Below are 22,372 nucleotides of genomic sequence, written 5' to 3'. Positions count from 1 at the left end.
GTCATGAAGCGAAAGTTATTGGTGCAAAAATCCTGAGCGCCAAAGGATTTTTTTTCCGATTTCGTGCTTGTTTGTTGCAGGACGTACGCAAGTACGACTGTGTATATGTATGTATGTATGTGCGGGCAGGCAATAGTGTCAATGCATCGATAACCCGAGAACAAGTACGAAAACAACAACAACGAGCGAGAGCCGTCAAAGGATCAGAGGGCATCGATATGGACGGCGGGCTCGGCTGAAGGGAGGAGCAGCAGGAACAGGAGCAGGAGCAGGAGTAGGAGCAGGAGCAGGAGCCACTGCAGCCGAGCTCCTCCGTCGGCTTTCCGCATTTACTCGCATGCATTATTGAGCATTAACCTCATTTCACGCAGTCAATTTACGGCATTAAATTCTCGTCTGGCCGGATCTACTCACATTCTGCTGCGCAGTGCAGGGCAGGGCAGCAATGGCGTAAGGATTTAACGAGCTGCCAGGACATCGAGAGCAACACCCAGACCCAGAGCACCAGGCCAACCCAACTAAGCCCCCTGATGATGATGATTTTACAAAACTAATTCGGTTTTGATTAGCCCGAAAACAGCGGCATCCGTTTCCCCGCAGGGGCAAGTCCTTGGACTTAACGGTTATTGAAAGTATCTTAACTTACCGTTCGCTGATAACAAGAAGTAGCGAACGCAGAGGAATGGCGACCAAGAAATTGAAAACACTTGAGGTGCAAGCAGCGCAAATAGCCCGACTAAATGAGCTTATAAAAATCCCAGAGGATATCCCAAAAGTGGAAGCTGAACTAAAAAACAAGTAGAAAATGCGTTAAGATGGCGGTAGAAAAAAAAGAAGCGCGAGAAACTAAGAGGTTGACAGCATCCTTACTGCTATTTTGGCCTATCTCGTTTGTGCCATTGTAAGTGGATAATTAAAGAAATGTCTGGGCCACAGACCAGAAAGCGAAAAAGAAGCAATAAAAACAGAGCTGTTCAGAGCGAAAGAGACAGACAATAAAATTAAGAAAGAGAAAGGACTAAAGCGAGAAGAAGATAGCAGCAAACAAGGAGTCTCTTTATGCTCTATAATGTGTGTGTGTGGAGGCTATTAAAAGCTTCTAAACGTTTGCTAAAAATGCTAGTATAATTCACCGCTCCAGACAACAGAAGTGTGAGAAGATGGCTTAGAGGGAGACGGGGATAGTGCTTTAGAAAGAGACGCAGCAGCGGCAACAACGTGGCACCGTTTAAGTAGCCTTAGTAACAGCTACCAGCTGTTCTAGTCGCAGCGCGGGAAAACCCAGTACCCTTGTCCACATATATTGTATAAGCTGCTTTTCCATTGTCTATTGTCTCACTGACTTAATTTGCCAAGCGAAAAATAGAGATAAGGGCTCACGGGACAGGGAACAGCTGCTCCTTGAGACCTGGTTTCTTCCCTTGATTTTTACGAAATATTTCAAGCTTGCTTAGAAATATTGATAAACAAAGAAATAATTTAATATATATCTTTCCAGTATTTACCATCCACTCACGTAACTCCATCTTTTCATCGCATAAGCTGGGGCCAAACAGTTATGTGGCCCCCATTTTCATGTGCTCATTCTTTAATTGCCATATGCTACAGAGATAGGAGAAATCGCCCCAGCTAATGGCCAATTGTCCGGGCAACAACATTTGGCTGCCGTTAATGGCCATGGTCAACACCCGGTCACCCATAACCAGGTCTCAGTCAGAGACACTTCAATTGACGCTTCGTGTGGGGGAGGTACGGTGACCTGTGACCCCACTAGTACTCGGGTCACCGATTCGAATAACACCCTGCAGATACCTTCGGCATTTTGGTTACGTTCCATTCAAAGCAATTAAGTTATCGCCGTGTACTTTTTGCCCGGCAATCGCAATCGAAATTGCCATCGCCATCAATCATCGTTTAACGGCGGAGATGAAAATAAAACGGCGAGCTTATGAGCGGAGCAACACCTCCAGTTTGGGATGCATAATTCATGGGGGAAATGGGAAAAGTTTGACTTTGGCGCGTGACTAAACGAGAAATGCAATGAACACAATGCAAAAGGCCAAAAACTGTTGCCAGCAAATGAGCTAGCAGCCAGCAAGGATAAAGGATAAACAGCAGCAACAGCAGAAGCGGCAGCAGCAACCAGAGAAACAACGCGGGGCAGCATCTAGGACACTAAGTATGATTTATGCGGCGAGTCTCGCCATGGCAGTCAAATTGAAATTTACACCAGAACCTTGGCAACATGCCCCGTGAGCTGGGCTCAAATGAGTTGCAATTCTTGCTGGGACTGTCGCCTCGCACATAAGAAAATATATATGTTGCACTGTGCGTACACTGCAAAGAAATGTGAAGGATAGCGGGATTGCAATAAGTTCTAGCATAAAATTACTCCCCAGAAGAATTTAAAGTACTACACTTATAAACGAAAGCTATTTCTTAAGAATTGAAAAAGGACAGAACTAACATCTTTTAATACCTTACTCCTTGAATTCCTAACTCTGAGTGCACTTACAATGTAAGACACAGATACAGATCATTATAAGCAGCAAATCTGCTCTCCCAAAGGACATGTGCTGTAGATTGGCTGGGGAATCGACCCTTTTCTGCGCCCGGAATCCTTCTATTTTCCTGCTTCTGGTGCTGCTGCCAGTTGCACTTCAATTTTCGTTTGTTTCGCCGGATTATCAGCGAAGCTGAAGCATGAAAATTTAATAATCCATTTGGCCCGGTTGCAGGCGAGGTCCTGCAGCCAGGACCTCCAGCAGTTGCAGCTCCTTGGAGACGCTCGACGGCAGCGCCATGATAAATTCTATTTAATTTCTGGGCGAGAGATTGAAAAGGAATTCCTGGCGGATTTTGTGATCTGATTGGGAAACGGAGTGATTTGGGGCATGTGAAACATATTCTGGGACTTCTGCCATTCTGCCCCCCAATTTCCATTGCTGGCAAAAACCCTTTAAAATTAATTGACTGCCTTGCCCGGCACAACTGTACGCTGTTTTATTTACCAGTTAAGCGACCACAGCAATCCTGCGAAAGAGTTAAAACCCCAATCATGTACTAACAAAACCCCAAAAACTAAACTAGTTCACCCCCACCACCCGCACACCACCATTCAACGTGTCATTTAACATTTTGGCTAATAGTCCGCACATTGTTTCGAGCTGTGGATTCTGGACTGGAGCGAAAATTTCCAAATGGGGAAGAAAGAAAATAGCCAAAATAGCAGCTAAAACTTATTTCATATCAAATGGGTGTTGAGTGGGTGGGGAGGGGGGTGGAGGGGGAAAACGGTGATGGGGGACATTAAAACCACGCCAATTTTGGTCAACATGCTGAATGAACTGCAAAATCAACTCGCTTCAAAATGTGGTCGGTCAGCAGAGTGTTTATATATGTATGTGTTTAGGTGTATACACACATTAGTGCATTCGTGGGTGTTTTGTGTGTGTGTGTGTGTGTATGTGTGTGTGGTGCATCAATGCCAAGAGCACACAACTAAAAATCAGTTTGCGCGATATTACGTATACGCGACGTGCAACGCTAAACGAGAATTAACATTTAAATGCCGCATCTATATTGTTACAGGTTTTTGTTTGAACGGTTGAATGGCCAGGGAATTGTAATACATATAAGCTGGCGTTCATGACGAAATTTTCGTGTTTTATACGGGCTATGCTGCACGTTGCACGTTGGGAAAAATTACGATAATCTCCCGACACAAATAAATATAAAATAATGATCGGTGTATTCGTGGGCATCAAATTTGCGGCTGAAGAATATTCATACGAGAAAGTGATTTAAGTTGGGCGATAGCTTATAACAGAAATTGTTTTCAATTGAAAGGAATTGTATTTTCTATTTATTTAAAACTATGATCAACGGCTCTGAAGACCTTTAAAATATATTATATATATTTTAACAGCTGTACTTGGCTTTTGTAATTAATTTTTCTATTTTGCGATAGTAAACATTATTATATTGCCCACCTAGTTGACTCAGTTACCCAGCTACTCACTTTGGAAATTTCTTTATCCGTTTCCCGTTTTCAGTGCCTATCGTTCTTCAGTGGTCCTTTTTAGTTGACTTTCTGTTAACTAAACTTATTAAAGTATGCTTGATATTCACTGATTCTGATTCGGATTGTCTGCTCTGTTTGTATTTGCCTTGTTCATTGTCAGTTGGCCTGTGCCCCACCTATATATTATATGATAAAATATTTCGCATCTTGTCAGGTTCAGAATCAGGTTTGGCTTTGGCGTTGGCTGTAGGAACTAGACGACAAATTGTCGCTGGAACAAAACTTCGTTTGCCTTTCAGCTCGGCAACCAAATCCTTGACAGGCTTTTGCCAGCCCCCCATCCCTTCTGTCGGCCCCTCTTTTCCATTGCATTTGATTCAATTTGCGCAGAGCAAAAGTAAATCAACAAAAAAAGAGTGGAGAGGAAAATAGGAAATGTTCGTATTCCATAAATTTGCTGGCACTTCAATCTCTATGGCCTCCATCCTGCACCTCCCTTCACTCTCTCTGTTGTTCCATGCTCTATTTATAAAATTTAACATTCCGTTCTTGGTTCCATGGACTTACTTTTTTTTCCTAGTTTTTATATCCTTTTTCTGTTGGTTGTGCCAAGTTTTTGCGGCTTCATTGTCAGTTCCTCCATATCCTGGTTCTTCTCCGTTTCTTCCAACTGCCATTGCATTACGTTCCTCATCCATTCCATTCCCCTGCCGCGTCTCTTGTGTTTTTAATAATGCATAATTTGTTTTATAACTAGGTTCGACTCCCCCATAGCAGCTCTCTCTCTCTCTCTCTCTCTATCTCTCTCTGTCTATGATTCCCATTTTATCTTTGCTGTATATTGTGCATATTATGTGTGGGGAAGGAAAAAATATTTTAATCAAAGTGAAAACAAAGCATTCCATTGTTGAAAATCTATTATAAAATGCCCTGCTTTGTTGGAGATTTTTTTCTGGGCTTCTGGGTTCATTTTCTAAAGAGCACCGGGGGGTGAGCAAAATGGAGCTGGATAAGTGAGAAACTCCAACTGCTGGACAACTATTGTTCAAGCGAGCTTGAATAATGCAATTAAAGTGGAAATTTGATACTGGACAATTGTGCCATTGACATAAGCTAAATCTTTTTAGGCGATTTGAAAAATTTATAATATTAGCTTATATTCACAGATTCAAACTGGTTTTGCTAAGCCAAATTGTATTTTCCAAAGCCGCGAGGCAACAATACATCTAAAATGTATTTCGCTTTTTATTTAAACCTTGTGATAAAAATGTTACCTGAGGCAAGTTATTACCAAATTATGGTTTTGACTTTATGAAGGCTGTTCCTGATATTCAAACCCCTTTTTCCCCCCTCAGGGGCACACTTAGAATGTCATTAAACTGCCTGGCAATTTGGTTTTCGGTCACAGTGAATGGAAAGGGAAACGCTTTCCTTTTTTCTCGCATTGTTGTGGGCTGGGTGCAGGAAAACTCTCATAAAAGCCCGAAGTGAGACATAATAATAAAGCACGAGAAGACAATTCAGCTCGTAAAAATACAAAATAAATGTTATAAATGTGGCCATAAAAATTACAACGAAAACAGAGCTGGAACCACCCCCCTTTGCTTGCCACCTTTGTCAGCGTAAAATATTTTTAACTGATTGATACGCGCGGGGTGGTGGTGGGTTGTAGGTCACACGTACAAGTGGGTGGGTGCGTGTGTGTTGCGTGACAAAAACACACACTCATACAATCACACGCAGGTGGAGGGACATTAGGTTGAATAAAAGAGGGGCGAGGGAGTGTGAGTGTGAGGGGAGACACTGACGAGTGACGCCGAAAAAGAGGCAAACACTCACACACAGACGGAGAAGCGCGAAAACAAATGAGAAAAAATATGTTACAAAGTGTCGCTCATGACACACACTCACTCACACCCACAAACGCAAACACTCTCGTCCACATACACAGCACCCTTAGCCCCAAAAAACAGTGGTTTTTAAATCACAAATATGTATATCCACACGTTATTTATTTAAAGCAAACATTCACGGGTGTTGGCAAATATTTATTATCAAAAATAAATTGATCTTTTGACCGCAATATTTGTGTTACATTTCATTAAAGGCACTGAAGTATTTTTAATTTAAACATCAAATTGCAGGTTAAGACATTTTTTAAAACAACATAGGTGTATGTGAGCAATAAAAAAGTGAGAACTGCAGTGCAATCACCAAAATAAGAGCCTTAAAAATATATAAATACAGTTGATTGATAAATACCAAGAAGGGTTATTTCATCCATTTCTTGCAGTGCACTGGCTCAGTTGTACACCTACAGGAGCATGCCACTTGTTCGCCTCGTCATGTCCTGGCAGCAAGTTTTACATTGTCTGGCTTCGAGCGTTGTGCCATTTTTACTTTGGCTTTCACGGAGAAAGGGGCTACGTAAAAAAGGTTGACGAGGGGGTGAAAGTTAGGGGGGTAAACCCGTTCGAGGGCCGGTGTGGGTTTTTGGGTTGGTGCCGCTTTTGTGTCATCCTCGTCGACGCATTCGTGTCAAATTTATTTCTCCTCTCTTGCTGTATTTTTTTTGCTTTGTATTTTAGTGTAATTTTGTTGATTACAACGTTGTTGCCTTTCGCCTTGTGTGTACGTATGAGTTTGACATCGTTGAGTGTGTAATTTATTTGGAGTGATCCTAAATTATACATGCATGTGCCTCGCGTAACTGCCAAAGATATGGCCAGAGATATGGTGAGAGTGTATTTTAATTTGGGCTTACATTTTGACACAACTTGACCCAGTTCAACACTGATTATTGTGTGTTTCAAGAAATACTTGCAGCTAAAAAGCAAACAATAAGTACCGAATAATATCATTGAAAAATCAAGGCATAAATAAATTTATTAAAAGAAACTTCAATTCATAAATTTACATTTTAAACATCTTAAGAAAATACGTTGATCCGAAATGAAAACAGAAAAGCAAAAAAGCGAGCCCAGAAAAGTATGCTACACTTTCGTTCGCATTCCACCTTCATCACGCTGTCCTTTTATCTTGGCCGTCTTCTTGGCCCTCGGCTAACGATTTTAGGGCCACATTATTACTTTTTATGACGGCACAAGGGAAAGTCATGTTTCGAGCTTGTTAATATAAAAATTGCGGTGGAACCACCGAGTTCTGGCAGCCCTCGGGCCAAACTCAACGCCAAAATGTCTAATGAAATCTAATAAATTAAAGAGATTTATACAAAAGCCGTTTGCCCGTGGCTCAGCTCCCTTATTTTCCGCTCAACCATATATTTTCTTTATACATACATATATACATATATATTTCGGCTGCTTTTCTCCCCGCCAGCTGCCCGATTTTATAAGGGGGCATAAGTAACATTAGTTCACGCTGGACGAAGGGAAATCATTGGCTTTTCACCAGAGTGTAAATATCTTGAATAACAAGAGCGATGGGATAAGTTTTTCCCCCTTTTCCCACCACTTGTCACACTCCATTGTCTTACATTGTGAATGAACCCCAAGGAAGACAAAACAGATAAAAGATATCGGATAAGAGGGCGAAGTGCTGCCGAAACAATCAAAACTTAAAACTTAAATCAAAGTCAATGCTTCAATAAAATGTTTTATTTTATCACTCAGCTAAATTAAATTGAAATTGCTCTAATGCTCCTTTATTTCGACAGAATCCTTGTCTTTGTATGCATAAAAGTTTAATTGATTTTCAATGTTTATTCGGCAATGGAAGTAAAAGAAATAAATACCATTAGATGGCGAAAAATGAAAGCGAACTGTGGCTATAAATCGGAATGGCAAAACTGTGCCAAAGTCAGTTGAAAAATTTAATCAACCTTGTTGTGACAATCCTGGAGAGGATTTGAAGGTGGGTTGTTAGTCCCTGGAGCCACTTACCCATAAATCTTGTGCCGCTTTAGGAGGTGCAAAATTGTATACGTAAAATACTTCTACGTAGTCGCAATCGCTGAGGTAATGCTTTAAAAATGATTTATGGATCCGCATCCCCATCTCGCAAAGAGAAAGGACGAAAACAGGGCGGCAGGAAGGATGGGCATGTGTGAGGATCGGAGGGGAGTTCAAGGAGCCGGTTCAGGACCTGGCACCTCAAGTGCTCGGCCAGCCATGCAATTACATATATCAAGGAATGGGAATGGGTATGGGTATGGGAACTCACTGCGGGGTGGCCCGTTTGGCTGGAAAATATGGAGGCTTCCCTTGTTATTTTTGTGCATGTTACAGCATGGGGCGAATGCATAAATTATTTAAAATTACCCGGCAGCGGCAGAAGGAACCTCTTCAGCTCCCGTGGAGCGGACTCAGTCCTGTAAAGTGCGTGTTACATTGAACAAATATTATTTGGAGTGCAATAAATAGATGATAAATGTCTTTACGGCGACCCGAGTGTTCCTGCAGAAAGTTAATCAAAGCGTTCGAGAAATGGGCTCATCTTGGCGGAGGTACTGCATAGTTGGCAGGGTTTACCGTCGCGGAGAGGAGCAACTTTCCTTCGTCTTTAATAAACAAAGGGTTTCGGCTTCATTAATAATGGCATAAAACATTTTCCCACATTCTTAACCTTAAAAGCAGAGTGGGTGCTTAGTTCCAACCTTTCTCTTAACCCCATAACTACTACTCTAAATATTCGAGCTAATGTACTTTTGATATCCCCTTTGTTTCTTATTAATTATGCAAGTACGTGCTCATTAATGAACAAATAATGAATAATTCACCTCTGCAATAGCAATTGCAGTATCGACACATTTAAATTAATTCATTATTTATCCCATCGATAGGTTTATTCTTTCAAACTTATTTAAAACTTCCCACAAAGTATATGTACTTAATGCTTGGGTTTTAAGTCCACATCCGAACCGATAAAGATTTCCTTTTCGGCAACCAAAGCAGATTTCTTCAACATATAATGCAGATGCAGGAGACTACAGAATGCGAAGCCGATGCGAAACAAGAGTCGTCTGTTGGGCGTAACCAGTCCCAGGACTAAAATCCTTCTTTGGAAGCAACCACTCCTTACGCTCTGACCAAAACAGTCGATATCCTGCAGCTTCCAGCGGAAGTGTTTCCGCTCCGACCATCCATGCGTGGCCAGGACCTCCTCGAACTGCAGTAACCGCGCCACATGCATCCAGGAGGTGTCCTCCGGAGCACCAATGGTGGCCACCAGCTCATCGAGGGTGTGCAGCAGAGACCGCAGCGCGTTGACAATGAGCGCGATCTGGAAGATGCGTCGCCATTCACCACTGCAAAAAGTATAGATGGAGCTCACGTTGTAGAGAACGATGAGAAGCAACTGGGGACTCAAGCAATCTATCAATTGTTGGGTGACCTTGACATAGGATCGATGCAAGCGCTGCAGCGAAATCTGGCGTCTCTGTAGCCTCCTAATCGCTCGGTAATCGGATCGCAGGATCATCAAACAGAGCTTCTCGTCAATCGCTGCCATTTCACTGTTCACCAACTCAAAGGACTTCCGCAACTGGGCTAGCACAATGCTAATCAGATGCGAGGTGACATCTATCACCCAAATGGCCATAGAAATGGGCACCACGAAGACCACAATGTACAGCATTTTCCAGCTGGCGTTCAGGGGGCCCAGAAGACCCTTGTAGAACATCCGAAAGACCAGCAGCTTGAGCACCATCTGGAAAGCCACCAGCCAGGACAACTCCACCTTCCGCCTGCAGAGGCGATGGAGTTGCGGAGCAAGTCGAAGGATTCGGTTTATCACCCGTCTACGCTCCTCGATGACTCCTCTTGGCTGGATCAACAGGCAGCAGCTGAAGCCCACCAGCTGGAGATGCAGCATCAGGGGATAGGGATCCAGCAGGGCCAGCGTGAAGAAGAAGGCGCACCAGAGCCCAATCATCCTTGACACCGTGACGCTGTAGTACGTCAATCGCAGCTCATTGCAGGACTCCTCGTAGCGAAGGCGCATCAATCCCAGGTAATGGAACAGCGCCTGGTAGAAGCGCAGCAGGAGGAGCACGTGCCTGCTGATGTAACGGTTGCTCAGGCGAAGCGAATGCCACCAGGCCATCGATGAAATGGATCCACCAACTGGATGTCCCGAAAGGATACGACTGTTTGCCAATAAAATGACCATCGTTAGCTGCGTAATGCCTCCATAATGGTCTTCTGATGTTCACCAATTAGGGAGTGCACTGAAATATACAGAAGCAAAGGTTGTAGTTTGTTAAAATCATTCAAAAATACACCTTAAAGAGCTCATAATGATAATTAATGATAACAATAGATTTCTTTTTGTAATAAACACTTGCTGCAAGTGCGCTAAAAATGAGAACTGGGTGAGGGGCCATGGCAACCAACTGTGTAGATTAGCCGGAGAACAAAAGCTCCATGGCCAAGCACATTTCAGTTAGATGTACTCCGGAATTCTTGCACTTCATCAACACAATTTGTTATGCAATTAATTTGAGTGGCAAAAAGTGAGGAACTTGGTTTGAAGGCGCCAAATGGAGAAATGGCTGATGGTGGAGAGCGGCGGCGGCGGCGGCGGGTGCTGGATGTGAAGTTGGGTAAACAAGTTTTGCATAATTTCCATAAAATATTTCATAAACAACTTGAAAAATGAAAAAAAGCTATGCTATGCTATGCAGCCAACAACTGAGGAGAGGCAAGTCCGAAAAGAAAGCAAGGCAAACTCGCAGCGGTAATTAAAAAGTTCACAAAAGAGTCGGGCACCAGGGACTTTGGAAAATTGCTACCAAGAAGAATCCCGCCGATGACAAGGCGCAAAACTTGCCGATTGAATGCGAAATGTGGTCGAGGAACCCGGACGGACTCCTCCTACCCATTGCCAATTCAAATAAATTAAAAAGGAACTGCGACTCGTTGCCAAGTTTGTCACCGCAGAAAAATAATACGGAAAAAATACCCCGTATATATATATAATATATATAGTATATATAGGGGATAGATATTAAAATATGTAGATGTGAAAAAACAGCGCAGTGGAGGCTTGAAAGGAACCGCAAACTGCGGTCACTGTGGCTTCTCTGGTCAGTGGTCGTTACTTTTGCACTCTTGTTGTTATTTTTGCGGTGCTTGTCCTGCCAGCGCCGCATCCTTGCATCCTCGCATCCTTTTAGTCTTGCAGAGTGTCACTGCTCATTATTGTTGGCAATGTCCAGGCATCGGAAATTGGAAAAGTTTCCTGCCTTCGTGACATTCCACACTTTCCCTGACACGTTCTATGAATATTCAATGCAGGCATAGATTATATATTAAATTGATATAACTAAATAAATATATTTACAGCTGACAGGGTCAAGTACAGGATAAATTTATTTTTAAGGAATTTATAAACAACAAACGAAATGTTGGAGTGTTTGCTAAATATTTACTACAATTTACTTTTTTTTCAAAACAGCTGACAAAGCTCTCTCTCTGTCTTTTAACAAGATTACTACCCATCTCTCTCTTTTTACCAGGATTACTACCCCTCTTTCAACCGGTTTCTCTTTGGGACAGCAGGGGTGGTTTTGAAACGGTTCAAATTTATCTGAGCGGTAGAAAGCGGGGAAAAGCGATGTTTTCCAAGTAACAAACAATCCGCTTTAGGTGAAAGTAACTACAAACGGGTGTTTTAACTACTATCGGCTATGTCCCGGCGCAGCCAATCGACCAGAGAATCCCGAGCGCATTCCGCCTCAGCATCCAGGCAGAACAAGTGGCAAATGTCCTGCAGCCAGTTCCCAATAATATAGCGCTTAATGCAGGGCATTACGCCCAGCTCCCGGAACACTTTTAGGCAATAAAGTTGCAGGCGGGGATTATCGGTCGTGGAGGCCATCAGACGGCCCACATAACACGGCAGTTGGGTGAACTCCCTGCTGCGCCACAAGGCCCGCTTACTGTGGAGGCCATTCAGCAGGGCCAGTACCGTATATTCCCAGTTTTCCACCTTCTGGCGGGGCAGCAACTGCCGCGGATTCTCATCGGGCTGGGCAAAGACGTCGTAAAGCAGCTTTACACCATCCACCGCATCGAAACGCCGCTGTCCTTCGGCACAGCAGAGGAGCAGCGCAAATGCCTTGGTATTCATGTCCCAGAAATTGGACAAGCGATTTAGGATCCTTTTGTGGAGCAGCTCAAAGAAGCCCAACTCGATTCCCTGATCGGGTGCCACTTCCAGCATGTGGCATAGGTGGTGCCACAAATGCACAGGATAATGCGGACGACACGGATCCTGCTTATAGATCTCAGACAAGGCGGAAAAGTTTTCAGGATCCTCCAAGAATATACCCTGAACTAAGGGAAAATATAATATACATATTTTAAAGAATTAAAGTATATACCTTTAGGCTTGCATGTCAAATTTCGCAATATCTCTGAAGTCAAATCATCCTTAATCGACTCTTGGCTTTTAATTATTTTATAGAACTCCACCCTAAGGCACTTGCGGCTGGCTATATTCTCGGCTCCATCCAGATTGCGGGAGAGTATATCTGTAATAAATAGGGATCATCTTAATCGCTTAAATAGTTCATAAAAGAGTTTCAACTTACTATAAATCCTAAGATACATCTCCAACTCCCGATGCTCCTCTGCGTGATGCTTCAATCTCATGCGCATAAAGGCATTCTTTAATCTATTGAAGGTTGAAAACTGCATAAAAACGCAGAAAACTCCACAAAGAAGGCTACCCACTTTCTCACTAGGTCCATTTCGATGATGGCTCTCTGTGCATTCAGTGGATTTAGAAGAAATTCTGACAATGAAACGACTGCCCTCCAGTGGGTCAGGCGAACATCACTGTCCAGTTCCTTGAGCAGCTTGGGCAGTGCAAACCAGCCGTAGGCCAATTGAGCACGATCCTCCAGGTGCGTGGAAGTTGAACTGCAGCAATACGGCATGCACCGACACATATTCCGTTTCTCCATGGCCTGAGTCCACTCTGTGGTCAATTTAATATGATTTTATCATTTACTGGTAACTTAACAAGTTAATTACCCTTCTCCTGCAGGCTATTGATGGAGGTCGGCCTCATCACATCCTTGATCTCGTATTGCAGAAAGTTATTGCGATATCTCGCTAACTGGTCCCACATTTTCGTTTATTTGTTTGCTGTTATTATATTGAAAGCAGCTGGGCGAAAATACAATACGTGTCAAATGCCAAAACTTGTTAAAAAGCAACAAAATGTGAATGTGTATATACCATATTTTCGAAAACCTTTCAGAATAAATTTCCATTACTTTATAACTTAACATTTCTGTAAGAAAATCTATGTTACTGCTAAATCAATGTTACTGTAAAGCGCCATTGCGGCCAAAGTGGCATATCAAGTGGTTGGAAGCTCAGCTGAGTGTTGAATACGGAAGAAAGGTTCGAAGCACGGACGCAACAGCTGTTCGGCGCCTGGAATCGATACATCGCAATATGGGTGATGTATTTCGCCGATTCAATGCCGCTGCATTTGTGAACGGGCGCCGAACGAGTTAAAACCGAATAATAAATGCGGACCCCAAACGCTGTTAACGAAAGCATACCGACAGGCCCGCAAAAAATGCAAATACCAGGAGTGCATCTCCATTGACTGGTTAAATAAATAAAATACTCGGCTGGGCGAAAAGTGCATTTGCAAATTGCAATAACATCAAGCTCTGAAGTGGTGTACAAAAAAAAGCAAAGCGAAAGAAACCCAGTGCGTGTGGGAAAATGTAAAAATAAATAAATAAATAAATAGCTAAATAACAGTAACAAGGAAAGCAGAACGTAACGAAAGTATCGAAAAAGCGCAGTGTTTTTGTTGTGCCGGCTGAAATAACTGTGCATGTGTGCGCGCGCGTTTGTGTGTGTGCGTGTGTCGGTGTGTGCGTGTCAGTGAGCAGACAACAAAAGGAACTCGGCTTGCTCTTCTTCTTCTTCCTGCTCGTCCTCCCCGTCGCCTAGCTTACCGTTACTTGCACTGCCAAAATTGCAACAAAAACAAGGGGAAATAGGGAGATAAATAAATAAGCCGACGAATATCGAATAGCATAAATAGTAGTCCTGCCAAAAAAACAAAAAAAACAACAAAAAATATATAAAAGAAACACAGAAACGTCAGTTATAAAGACGCCCAATCGAATCGAAAAACAGAAATGGCCTTGATAAGACTGGCAAGGTGAGTTTTTATTCAGATTTCTCGTTGAACTTACCTGCAAAGCGTGTGTATAGGAATTTTCCCGTTAAAAGTTGTGGTCCGCCTTCGCTTTCTTTGCCTTTCCACTTAACAAACCGCAATTAAATTGCCCAGGGGCGGAGTTTCCACCTAAGGCGAGAGGGGTTTTCCCAGCTTTTTGCCCATGTAAAATTGATTTTCTTTGGCGCCCCCCATCATCCTGACGTGCTGACCTGAACTGACCCCATTTTTCATTTCCGTTTTCCGGCGAAAGAATAGAGACCGCAGCCTGAAAAATCCGGCCCTGGCCTTTTTGTTGCCTCTTGGCCAACAGCAAAGCGCTTGAGGCCGTGTAATAAGTTGCAAATATTTATTTCCCAGCAACGAGTTGTTGATATTGAAGTTGGTCAATGCACTTTGCGACGCCTAGAAAGCACTTCAATTCTCGCTTAATGTAATCAGGCACTATGGAAAACTATGATAGCAATAATTACGTATATTACATACATAATTTTCATTGATTTTAAACTCTTCTGTTGGAATATTTATTATACCTAAATGCATTGCATTTACATTTTACACAATTTACCAAAATAAACATCCTTGCTTCTTGATTTGGCACGAAATATTTTCGAGATCTTCAAAATACCAGTTTCGCAACTGGATTAAACTACATTTTAGCACACACTGAGCAATAGAATCAAATGCAATCAGATCAAATCAAAACTTGGGAACACTGAGAACGTGGGATTATGATGATCTGAATTTCAAATGAACTGCTAATAATAGGAAATCTTACGAGAAGTCTGTGCAATTAGCTAACAATACTAACAATGTATTTGCTTACCTTCTCGATTTCGTTTGTTGACTTTTCCAGCATTTACAACCCCCAGGCAAACAAGCACTATCTGGTTATCGAATTTCCAACGCCATTATCCACTATCCGCTATCCATTCACTATAGACTCCAGCGATGTTTTTTTATTTATTTATATGCTGTTTACGCTTGCAAAGTAAACAGTCGCAAAGTCGCAAATCACACATGATTAAATTAATCAAGCGGCGGCGCACAGGCGTTAAATATGCGATCAGTTGATTGATGGCCCGCTGACTGATTGGCCGCGTGCTCAGGCACCAGAATTGGGGCTATCCCACACACTATTTACATACTACACACTATATACCACATGCCACACACTATTGCAGTGCCACATGCACCTTGCCCGGGTGTTGTGACACTCAAGATTACCACATGGATTGCGAATCGGGTTCGAGCTGGTTCACTCTGCACTTGCTATTGGGCGAGTGGCCCACTTCTAATGAACCTTTCATTGCTGGAGCAGTGATTCACCTGACCCATTCCAAGTGCGAAGGTCCAGGAATAACTCGCAGCCTTTCAGCAATTGAGATCAGAGTTGCAGTAATTGAGCGTAATTGGAAGTGAACACGAGGCTTCTCCACTTCAATCTCGCTGGCCAGATGATGGATGACAGCCGGCAGTGGAAGCTGCAAAAGTGCAGCAGATTGCATCCACAAAGAATGTGTCTGTTTCTCGGCCCGATTGGCCCCAATATGTCCTCGCCTGACCTGCTAGTTCAACTCGCCCATGAAACATATAGCCCATGTACCACCAGCACATACATATGTACATACATCTGAATTTATATATATGTATTTATATGCATTTATATGCATTTATATGGCAGTGCAATGGAAACTTTAGTGGACTGCAATGGGAATGCAATAAAACCAAAACGGGAGGCTGCATTGATAAAGCGAGTAATCTATATGACGACATGGTCTCGAGTTACTCTGTAAATATGTACGTAGCACCCTGCATATGGAGCGTATTTACATACTGCATACGTATGTATGTACAAATATAATCCCGGGCTGTTTGAATGCCCCATTGTTATACGACTCGTGCTGGCGACTCTTTAATTTAATTATGACTATTTCATTAATTGAAATGCGTAGTATTCTATAAATGGAAACGTTGCGGCCGCACTGAAAGCTCCCAATCAAGATCTTGGCTCTATATACTCTTGCCAACCTTAACTCCAAATGAGCGTATCGATGTCAGTTCGATTTGTCACTCCACTCCAGCAAAGCCGTCCATTGTCCTCGATTAGATCACTGATTGATAAGCGCGAGTGCCTTTGTGTTGGCCAAAATGCATTTGATCGATCAATGGGAGGTCTTGGCCATCCACTCGTGAGTAATCTGAGATATCTCTGTAAAAGTTGCGCAATTTCCAAGCTGGTCGCACATCAAATTCTAGTTCTCATTCCCACACAAAAACCCGTTTTAAAAACCAACAAAGAAATAAGCGAGCTAATAGCTAGAATACGATGAAGTTAAGTTTAAATACATATAATTAGGATTTTGGTGGTTCATAAATATATTAAATAAATCAAATACAAAGGGAGCTTAAGCTTTCAATTTTAAAACTTGAAATCAAGCTCCCAATCACTTGACAACGACAGGCTGTTATTAAGAACAGAAATTATCTTTAATTTCCACACCTAAATGGCTAAAAGCGGATCCGCCTTTACGGACAGTTTAAAATGGCAAACAAAGCTGTGAGAACTGTCGTCTCAGTGGCAGGGAGTAGAAATGAAATATTTTTATTATTATTGCTCAGTTTATAGCTTATTATTTGCAACAATTGAATCAAACGTACATATGTGTGTGCCAGCCGTAAATTTGCAGCGCACAAATTAAAGATCAAACAGAGCAATTGATAACTAAAAAAAAAACCCAACGAACTCGGCATACACTTCGGCCATCGGAAGTGAGATCTATGGGAGGTAACCGAATTGACATGCGGATCGATGGATCGGCTACCTTTTGACCGATCTTGGGGTGGTGTCTGGAGAATTCTCTAGAAGATTCCGGAACGTTGACTGACCAATGAACGCTTAGCGCAACTCGATGCCTAGACATTGGCTGGCAATCGGCGTCTGGTTTTCAGATGGCAACTAGAGTGCGGGAAATCCGGCTGAAAGCAGTTTTCACCAAACTTATCCAAAGTCAAGAGCATGGCGCACACGAAACTCACGGATACACTCAAACAATCGCCGCTACAGATACAGATACAGATACAACTGCATTCCGACCACGTCGCCACCACTACGACTGTGCTTCTGGTCGAAAGCAGCCGTGGCAAGGGTTCCGCAACTCAATATTGCAATATTGCATTCGAACGAGTGCCGTCCGTAAATCAGGAGATGCCCTCCACAGAGGGGAGTTCCAGAGATTGGGGCCTACGACGTGGCCGACCCTCCATTGAAAACTTTTTGGCCCCGGCTACGAGATGGTATGGTAAACTTGTATGCATGCGCCACCGTTTCGAGCACGGCAAGCGGGGCGTATGTGCAATAAATATATATCATTTGCTTTGGAGCCCACTTGCTAATTTCCATCAATTGCCATAAACCGCAGCCTCAAGTCAAGTCGTCTCATCCACAGGACCTTGATGGTAATCATCCGTAAATAAATACCCCTACCTTTGAATGTGGCAATTAGCTAAAGTCAATTGCCAAGCATGATAATGATAATGGTTGGAAATGTTTCGCTGCCACGTGAGTTTCCACCTGATGATCTCATAAAACATAATATGCATTTCGTGGAATGTATTGTGTATTGTAGAAGAGACGATCGAGGATTGATTTTCATTTTCTAGAATTCATATTTATTTGTTTATTAGAACGGCAGAATTACTTCCAAAATGCGCAATTGTTTGATTGTTATTTGTACTTAATAAACATTTAAAGAGATTGCAATATGCACAACATCCCCTGAGCTATTCATAGGCTTCTAATTTCCTATTTTTCCATTTTCAATTCCATTGTGCCCAGGCACGCTCCTCATTTGGCCAATTCATTATAGCCTCCACAATTAGGTTAACTGCTGAGCGAACCCTGGGAAATATATGGCTAATTAATGGCGCTTTTGAGAAGTGTTATTTGTAATTACTGCAACTACATTGTTTGGCGACAAAGAAAATCGCACTTTAATGCCATTTTCGCTGGCCAATTAATGGAATGTGTAAAAAGGGGCTTGTCATCACCCGGCAATGGGTGACCAATTGGAAAACCTGTTGCTGACTCAGTGCTCAGTGGGTGTGGAACTCTGACGTAAAGAAATTTAAGGAGAACTCAAGATCCATTGCTTTGTAGTTGAAATAGCTTTTGGTTACAGAAAATTTCATCATTTAATGGTTCTTATTAGGTTCCAATATACATAACTAACCATCTTTTAAGCGTTCTGGTCATGTAATTCGATGAGTTTGGGTAGCAACTTTTACCCACTCAATTGATCCTTGCAGTTAACCTCTTTTCCGCATGGAAATTGATGTGCTCCAGTGGCAATCCGCCTACGCCCACTCGGCAATTTGTTGCAATTTTCTAAATATAGCCTAACCCATTAAAGCCACTTAGAATGCAAAGCCGACAGCGCGGACTCGTTTCAATTGGCGCAAGTAAAAGTGAATTTAAAAGTGGTTTTCCTTTTCCTTTTTTTTTCACCGCTCTGCCTGCCAGCGACACACAGAGTTCATTCATCCAATTTCGTATTGTTTGTGCGAAAGTCGACTTCCGCATATGGGGTCCACCATCGTTGCGCCCCCGTTTTTCCGCCCCAAAATCCAGTGAAAAGCGAAAGTGCGACTGGGGGCCCGCATGCATTTCCCGCTCCTCGTCGCCGTTGTCCATTTAATCATTGCAAATTTTATGCAATCTGCCGTTTCCACATGTGTGTGCGCGGATCTTTTTATAAGCACTTTGTGTGTGCCATATATCAAAAAGCAGATCATGTCGGGCTCTTGGGCATTTTTTCATAAGTAATTCAATTTGATTAAATGCGCGTAGCGTGCGCCAAAAGTGCATTGACTCCGAAGGCTGATGCGCTGCATTTGGCTGGCCTGATGAGTCTGAAAAATAGAAAAATTATCCTAATCGAATTGGGGAAGTACTTCCCCCAAAACAACGATCTAATCGGACGAGAAACCCCAGCGGAGAGTTAATGCATTTCAATGCATACTATATATGCTGTGGCGAATGCGATGGCACGCGATTCGTTCATTTGTCGGTGGCTACTTGGTCCCCAGTGCATGCAGATATCTTCTTTAACTGCAAAGAAAGTCAAAGTACGCCATTTTCCATATTTTATAGGGTCTTTCTCAATCTCAAAAAAGTCTTAAATAATCGCTTTGCTCCTAAAATAGTCACTAATTTGCAATTTTCAAAGAAACAGCTTAGATTTCTCTGAAAATTTATTTTGCTTAGCTCAATCAATCGATACATTTTGTTTCCTTTGCTCCTCGGCAGCAGACAAAAATAGATACAGCCATCTGATTGTGAGATAACGAGTTCAATTAGTGAAAGTCAGAGTCGCCGGCATTCGCTTTATGCAACTCCATTTTATCGACCAAACAAGACGTCCGCCACAGCAGCTGCCGTTTAAAAATCCCGCCCCGAATCGAGTGTTGTTAAACGCAACACCGAAATGCGACTAGGTGGCAACGCGTTGGCGGCATGTTTTCTTGTTTTCGCAATGTGCATGCGGCGTTGAATATCCTGAAACGTGCTGGAAATTGTGCCGAAAATGAGCGCGCTTAGCAGCAAACTGCTCCTGAAACGGATGCCCTGCACCCTGGAGGAACTGGCACAGCTGATCCACGAGTGCAAGCTCATCCTGCCGCGCTCACTGAACACCTACGGCCGGAAAAGGGTGCTCCTCGAGTATAGCGATCCGGAGGAGGCGCAAAGAGCGCTGGAGCAGCTGCAAGGACTCAGCGAAACGCTGGACAAGCCGCTGTGCATCAGTGTCTTTGGACCGCGACCCACTGCCGGAGCCGGAGCCAGTGCCAACAAATCCACACAGACCAAGGGAACGGGAAATGGAAGTCCTGCTTCTTCTGGCCTTCCGGATATCGACAAGTACGTGCGAAGGCTATACGCCTGCAATAATCAGTGCGACTTCACACAGCCGCCGCCGCCATATCTCAGCTATAGCTATCCACCCATTAACGGGGAAATCCTAGCCAGAATCGGTCAGCATCTGCAGACAAACTCACACTTCTATAACCAAGTTTTGCACCTAATGAATCGCATGAATCTGGAGCCACCTTTTGAAAAGCGTTCGGATGGCTTGATGGTTCAGTTGCATCTGCATCATGTGGGCACTCAAACCGAGTCCATACCCAGCGAATCGGAAAGCGAGTTGGAGAGCGACGACGGGGAGCAAAAGTTGGCCAAAAGACAGCGATTGCTGCCACCTCCGTCAAGCGATGAAACCCGTGCCAAAATTCTCAAGCGAACCCGCCAAATGCTACAGCAAGCTGCCCATCTAGCTAGTCACACTAATCCCAAACGAACGGTTGAAAAACTCTCTTTTGACGCACCCAAAATCGAGATGAAACTGCCCGAAATCCTACTACCATCCGCGTTAAATCCGGAAAGTCGTGCATCCACATCAAATCCAGAAAGTCGTGCATCCACATCAAAGCCAGAGAGGCGTCTGTCCACCAGTGAGCTCGAAGCTCTGCCGGTGTATAAGAACTACAAGACCGGCGATCCCAGCAACAAGTTGTACATTAAGAATCTGGAGAAGAGTGTGGATGAACAGCAACTGAGGGAACTCTATGCCAAGTACACTGCCCCGAGTAATTTGGACATCAAGGTCATGCAGCAGGGTCGCATGAAGGGGCAGGCTTTCGTGACCTTCATCGAAGGGAACAATCCGGAGATTATAGCCCAAGCCCTAAGCGAAACCAATGGACTTTTGTGGCACGACAAACCCATGATCGTCTGCTACGGCAAACAGCAATAGGAGCAGTGAAGAGATATGGGAGAAGGTTAGGATCTCGACGATTTTCTGTTTTCAAATCGGTTTCCCACACAGTAGTAGTTTTAGTAAACGTCAATCTGGTTTGATCAACTCAACTCAGATCAACTGAAGTAGAGGCAATGCAAATAACATACCTATTTTCTACAAAATTTTCAAAAACTATTTAAAAATTTTAAAATCCTTCTAATTGTGAGATAACGCTCATATTTAACAATTACTGTTCGTATTGCAGACAACTGGGCCTGATCGATACCATATACGTCGACGGTGCTCGCCCAGAACCAGATAACGATCCCGAGGAGTCGCTCAACGAGGACGAAGTCACAGCAGCCAACACAGTGCCCGTTAAAAGCAAGAAGTCACGCAAGTCCAAGCGACTAGCTATGCAGCCCTACACCTATGTGATTGCCGTGGACTTTGAGGCAACCTGCTGGGAGAAGCAGGCACCACCACAATGGCGAGAAGCGGAGATCATTGGTAAGATATTGAAATGGGTCCCTAGCCAGTGACAAACGATCTAATGGAACGCGTATTTCACTTTCAGAATTCCCAGCAGTGCTTGTTAACCTGAAGACAGGAAAGATCGAAGCGGAGTTTCACAAGTATATCCTACCCTTCGAGTCGCCGCGCTTGAGCACCTACTGTACGGAGCTGACGGGCATCCAGCAGAAGACTGTGGACAGCGGAGTGCCGCTGCAGACGGCGCTAATGATGTTTCACGAGTGGCTGCGCAAGGAGCTGCGTGCCCGGAACCTCACCTTGCCCAAGATGAACAAGTCCAACATACTGGGCAACTGTGCATTCGTCACCTGGACGGACTGGGACTTTGGCATCTGCTTGGCGAAGGAGTGCACTCGCAAGCGGATGCGCAAGGCGGCCTACTTCAATCAGTGGATCGATGTGCGGGCCATCTATCGATCGTGGTACCAGTACCGTCCGTGCAACTTCACCGATGCCCTGTCGCACGTGGGCTTGGCCTTCGAGGGCAGGGCCCACTCGGGGATCGACGATGCCAAGAATCTGGGCGCCCTCATGTGCAAGATGGTGCGCGACGGGGCGCTCTTCTCGATCACCAAAGATCTGACGCCATATCAGCAGCTCAATCCCAACTGCGTGTTGTGAGTTCCAGCAGCCAGCCATCCCTCCAAATGTTGAAACGGAACGGAAGAATATCCATTTAGTTACTGGATTTTATTTAAATATTAATATAAAACGCATTGAAAGGATTGATATGGAGATGATGAATAACTAAAGAGAACATGCACGAAAATTTAAATTTCTTTTTTGTTTTCTTTTTTTTTGCCCTGATTTTATTGTAACGGCAATTGATAAGACTTGAACAATT

General features: G+C 43.5%; 3 protein-coding genes across 5 annotated transcripts; 1 reads left to right on the top strand and 2 right to left on the bottom strand.

The window, feature by feature from the left end:
• Positions 1–8,798: 8,798 nt before the first annotated feature.
• On the bottom strand, positions 8,799–10,224 carry LOC6530531. The gene has a single exon (XM_002091410.4). The coding sequence runs from the start codon at positions 10,151–10,153 to the stop codon at positions 8,873–8,875; it is 1,281 nt and encodes a 426-aa protein (XP_002091446.1). The 5' UTR covers positions 10,154–10,224; the 3' UTR covers positions 8,799–8,872.
• Positions 10,225–11,390: 1,166 nt separating this feature from the next.
• Positions 11,391–13,233, bottom strand: LOC6530530. Its single transcript, XM_002091409.4, has 5 exons — positions 13,024–13,233; positions 12,721–12,967; positions 12,579–12,661; positions 12,369–12,518; positions 11,391–12,321 (listed from the first exon to the last, which is right to left on the bottom strand). The coding sequence occupies exons 1-5, from the start codon at positions 13,118–13,120 to the stop codon at positions 11,657–11,659; spliced, it is 1,242 nt and encodes a 413-aa protein (XP_002091445.1). The 5' UTR covers positions 13,121–13,233; the 3' UTR covers positions 11,391–11,656.
• Positions 13,234–13,469: 236 nt separating this feature from the next.
• LOC6530528 (ERI1 exoribonuclease 2) lies at positions 13,470–22,303 on the top strand. Of its 3 annotated transcripts, none has more exons than XM_015196430.2 (3): positions 13,470–14,179; positions 21,260–21,504; positions 21,572–22,303. In XM_015196430.2, exons 1-3 carry the CDS (start codon positions 14,157–14,159, stop codon positions 22,147–22,149), a joined length of 846 nt encoding a protein of 281 aa, XP_015051916.1. In that variant the 5' UTR covers positions 13,470–14,156; the 3' UTR covers positions 22,150–22,303. The 3 variants fall into 3 exon arrangements, with proteins under 3 accessions (XP_015051916.1, XP_015051915.1, XP_002091443.2); XM_002091407.4 differs by lacking the exon at positions 13,470–14,179 and adding an exon at positions 19,733–20,117; XM_015196429.2 differs by lacking the exons at positions 13,470–14,179; positions 21,572–22,303 and adding an exon at positions 16,398–21,034 and having other exon boundaries at positions 21,260–21,338.
• Positions 22,304–22,372: the final 69 nt, after the last annotated feature.

Source organism: Drosophila yakuba, chromosome 2R (assembly GCF_016746365.2).
Source record: "Drosophila yakuba strain Tai18E2 chromosome 2R, Prin_Dyak_Tai18E2_2.1, whole genome shotgun sequence".
Lineage (NCBI taxonomy): Eukaryota > Metazoa > Arthropoda > Insecta > Diptera > Drosophilidae > Drosophila > Drosophila yakuba.
Note: the sequence above shows the minus strand (reverse complement) of the source record. Positions and strands in the feature narration are given on the sequence as shown.

Bases quoted from the DNA above. Each gene is read 5' to 3' on its own strand.
- LOC6530531 (XM_002091410.4), bottom strand. From the start codon at position 10,153: ATGGTCATTTTATTGGCAAACAGTCGTATCCTTTCGGGACATCCAGTT.
- LOC6530530 (XM_002091409.4), bottom strand. From the start codon at position 13,120: ATGTGGGACCAGTTAGCGAGATATCGCAATAACTTTCTGCAATACGAG. The intron at 12,662-12,720 runs GTGGGTAGCCTT...AACCTTCAATAG, and splicing joins GAAATGGACCTAGTGAGAAA to ATTAAAGAATGCCTTTATGC. The intron at 12,322-12,368 runs GTATATACTTTA...ATTTTCCCTTAG, and splicing joins TTTGACATGCAAGCCTAAAG to TTCAGGGTATATTCTTGGAG.
- LOC6530528 (XM_015196429.2), top strand. From the start codon at position 19,783: ATGAGCGCGCTTAGCAGCAAACTGCTCCTGAAACGGATGCCCTGCACC.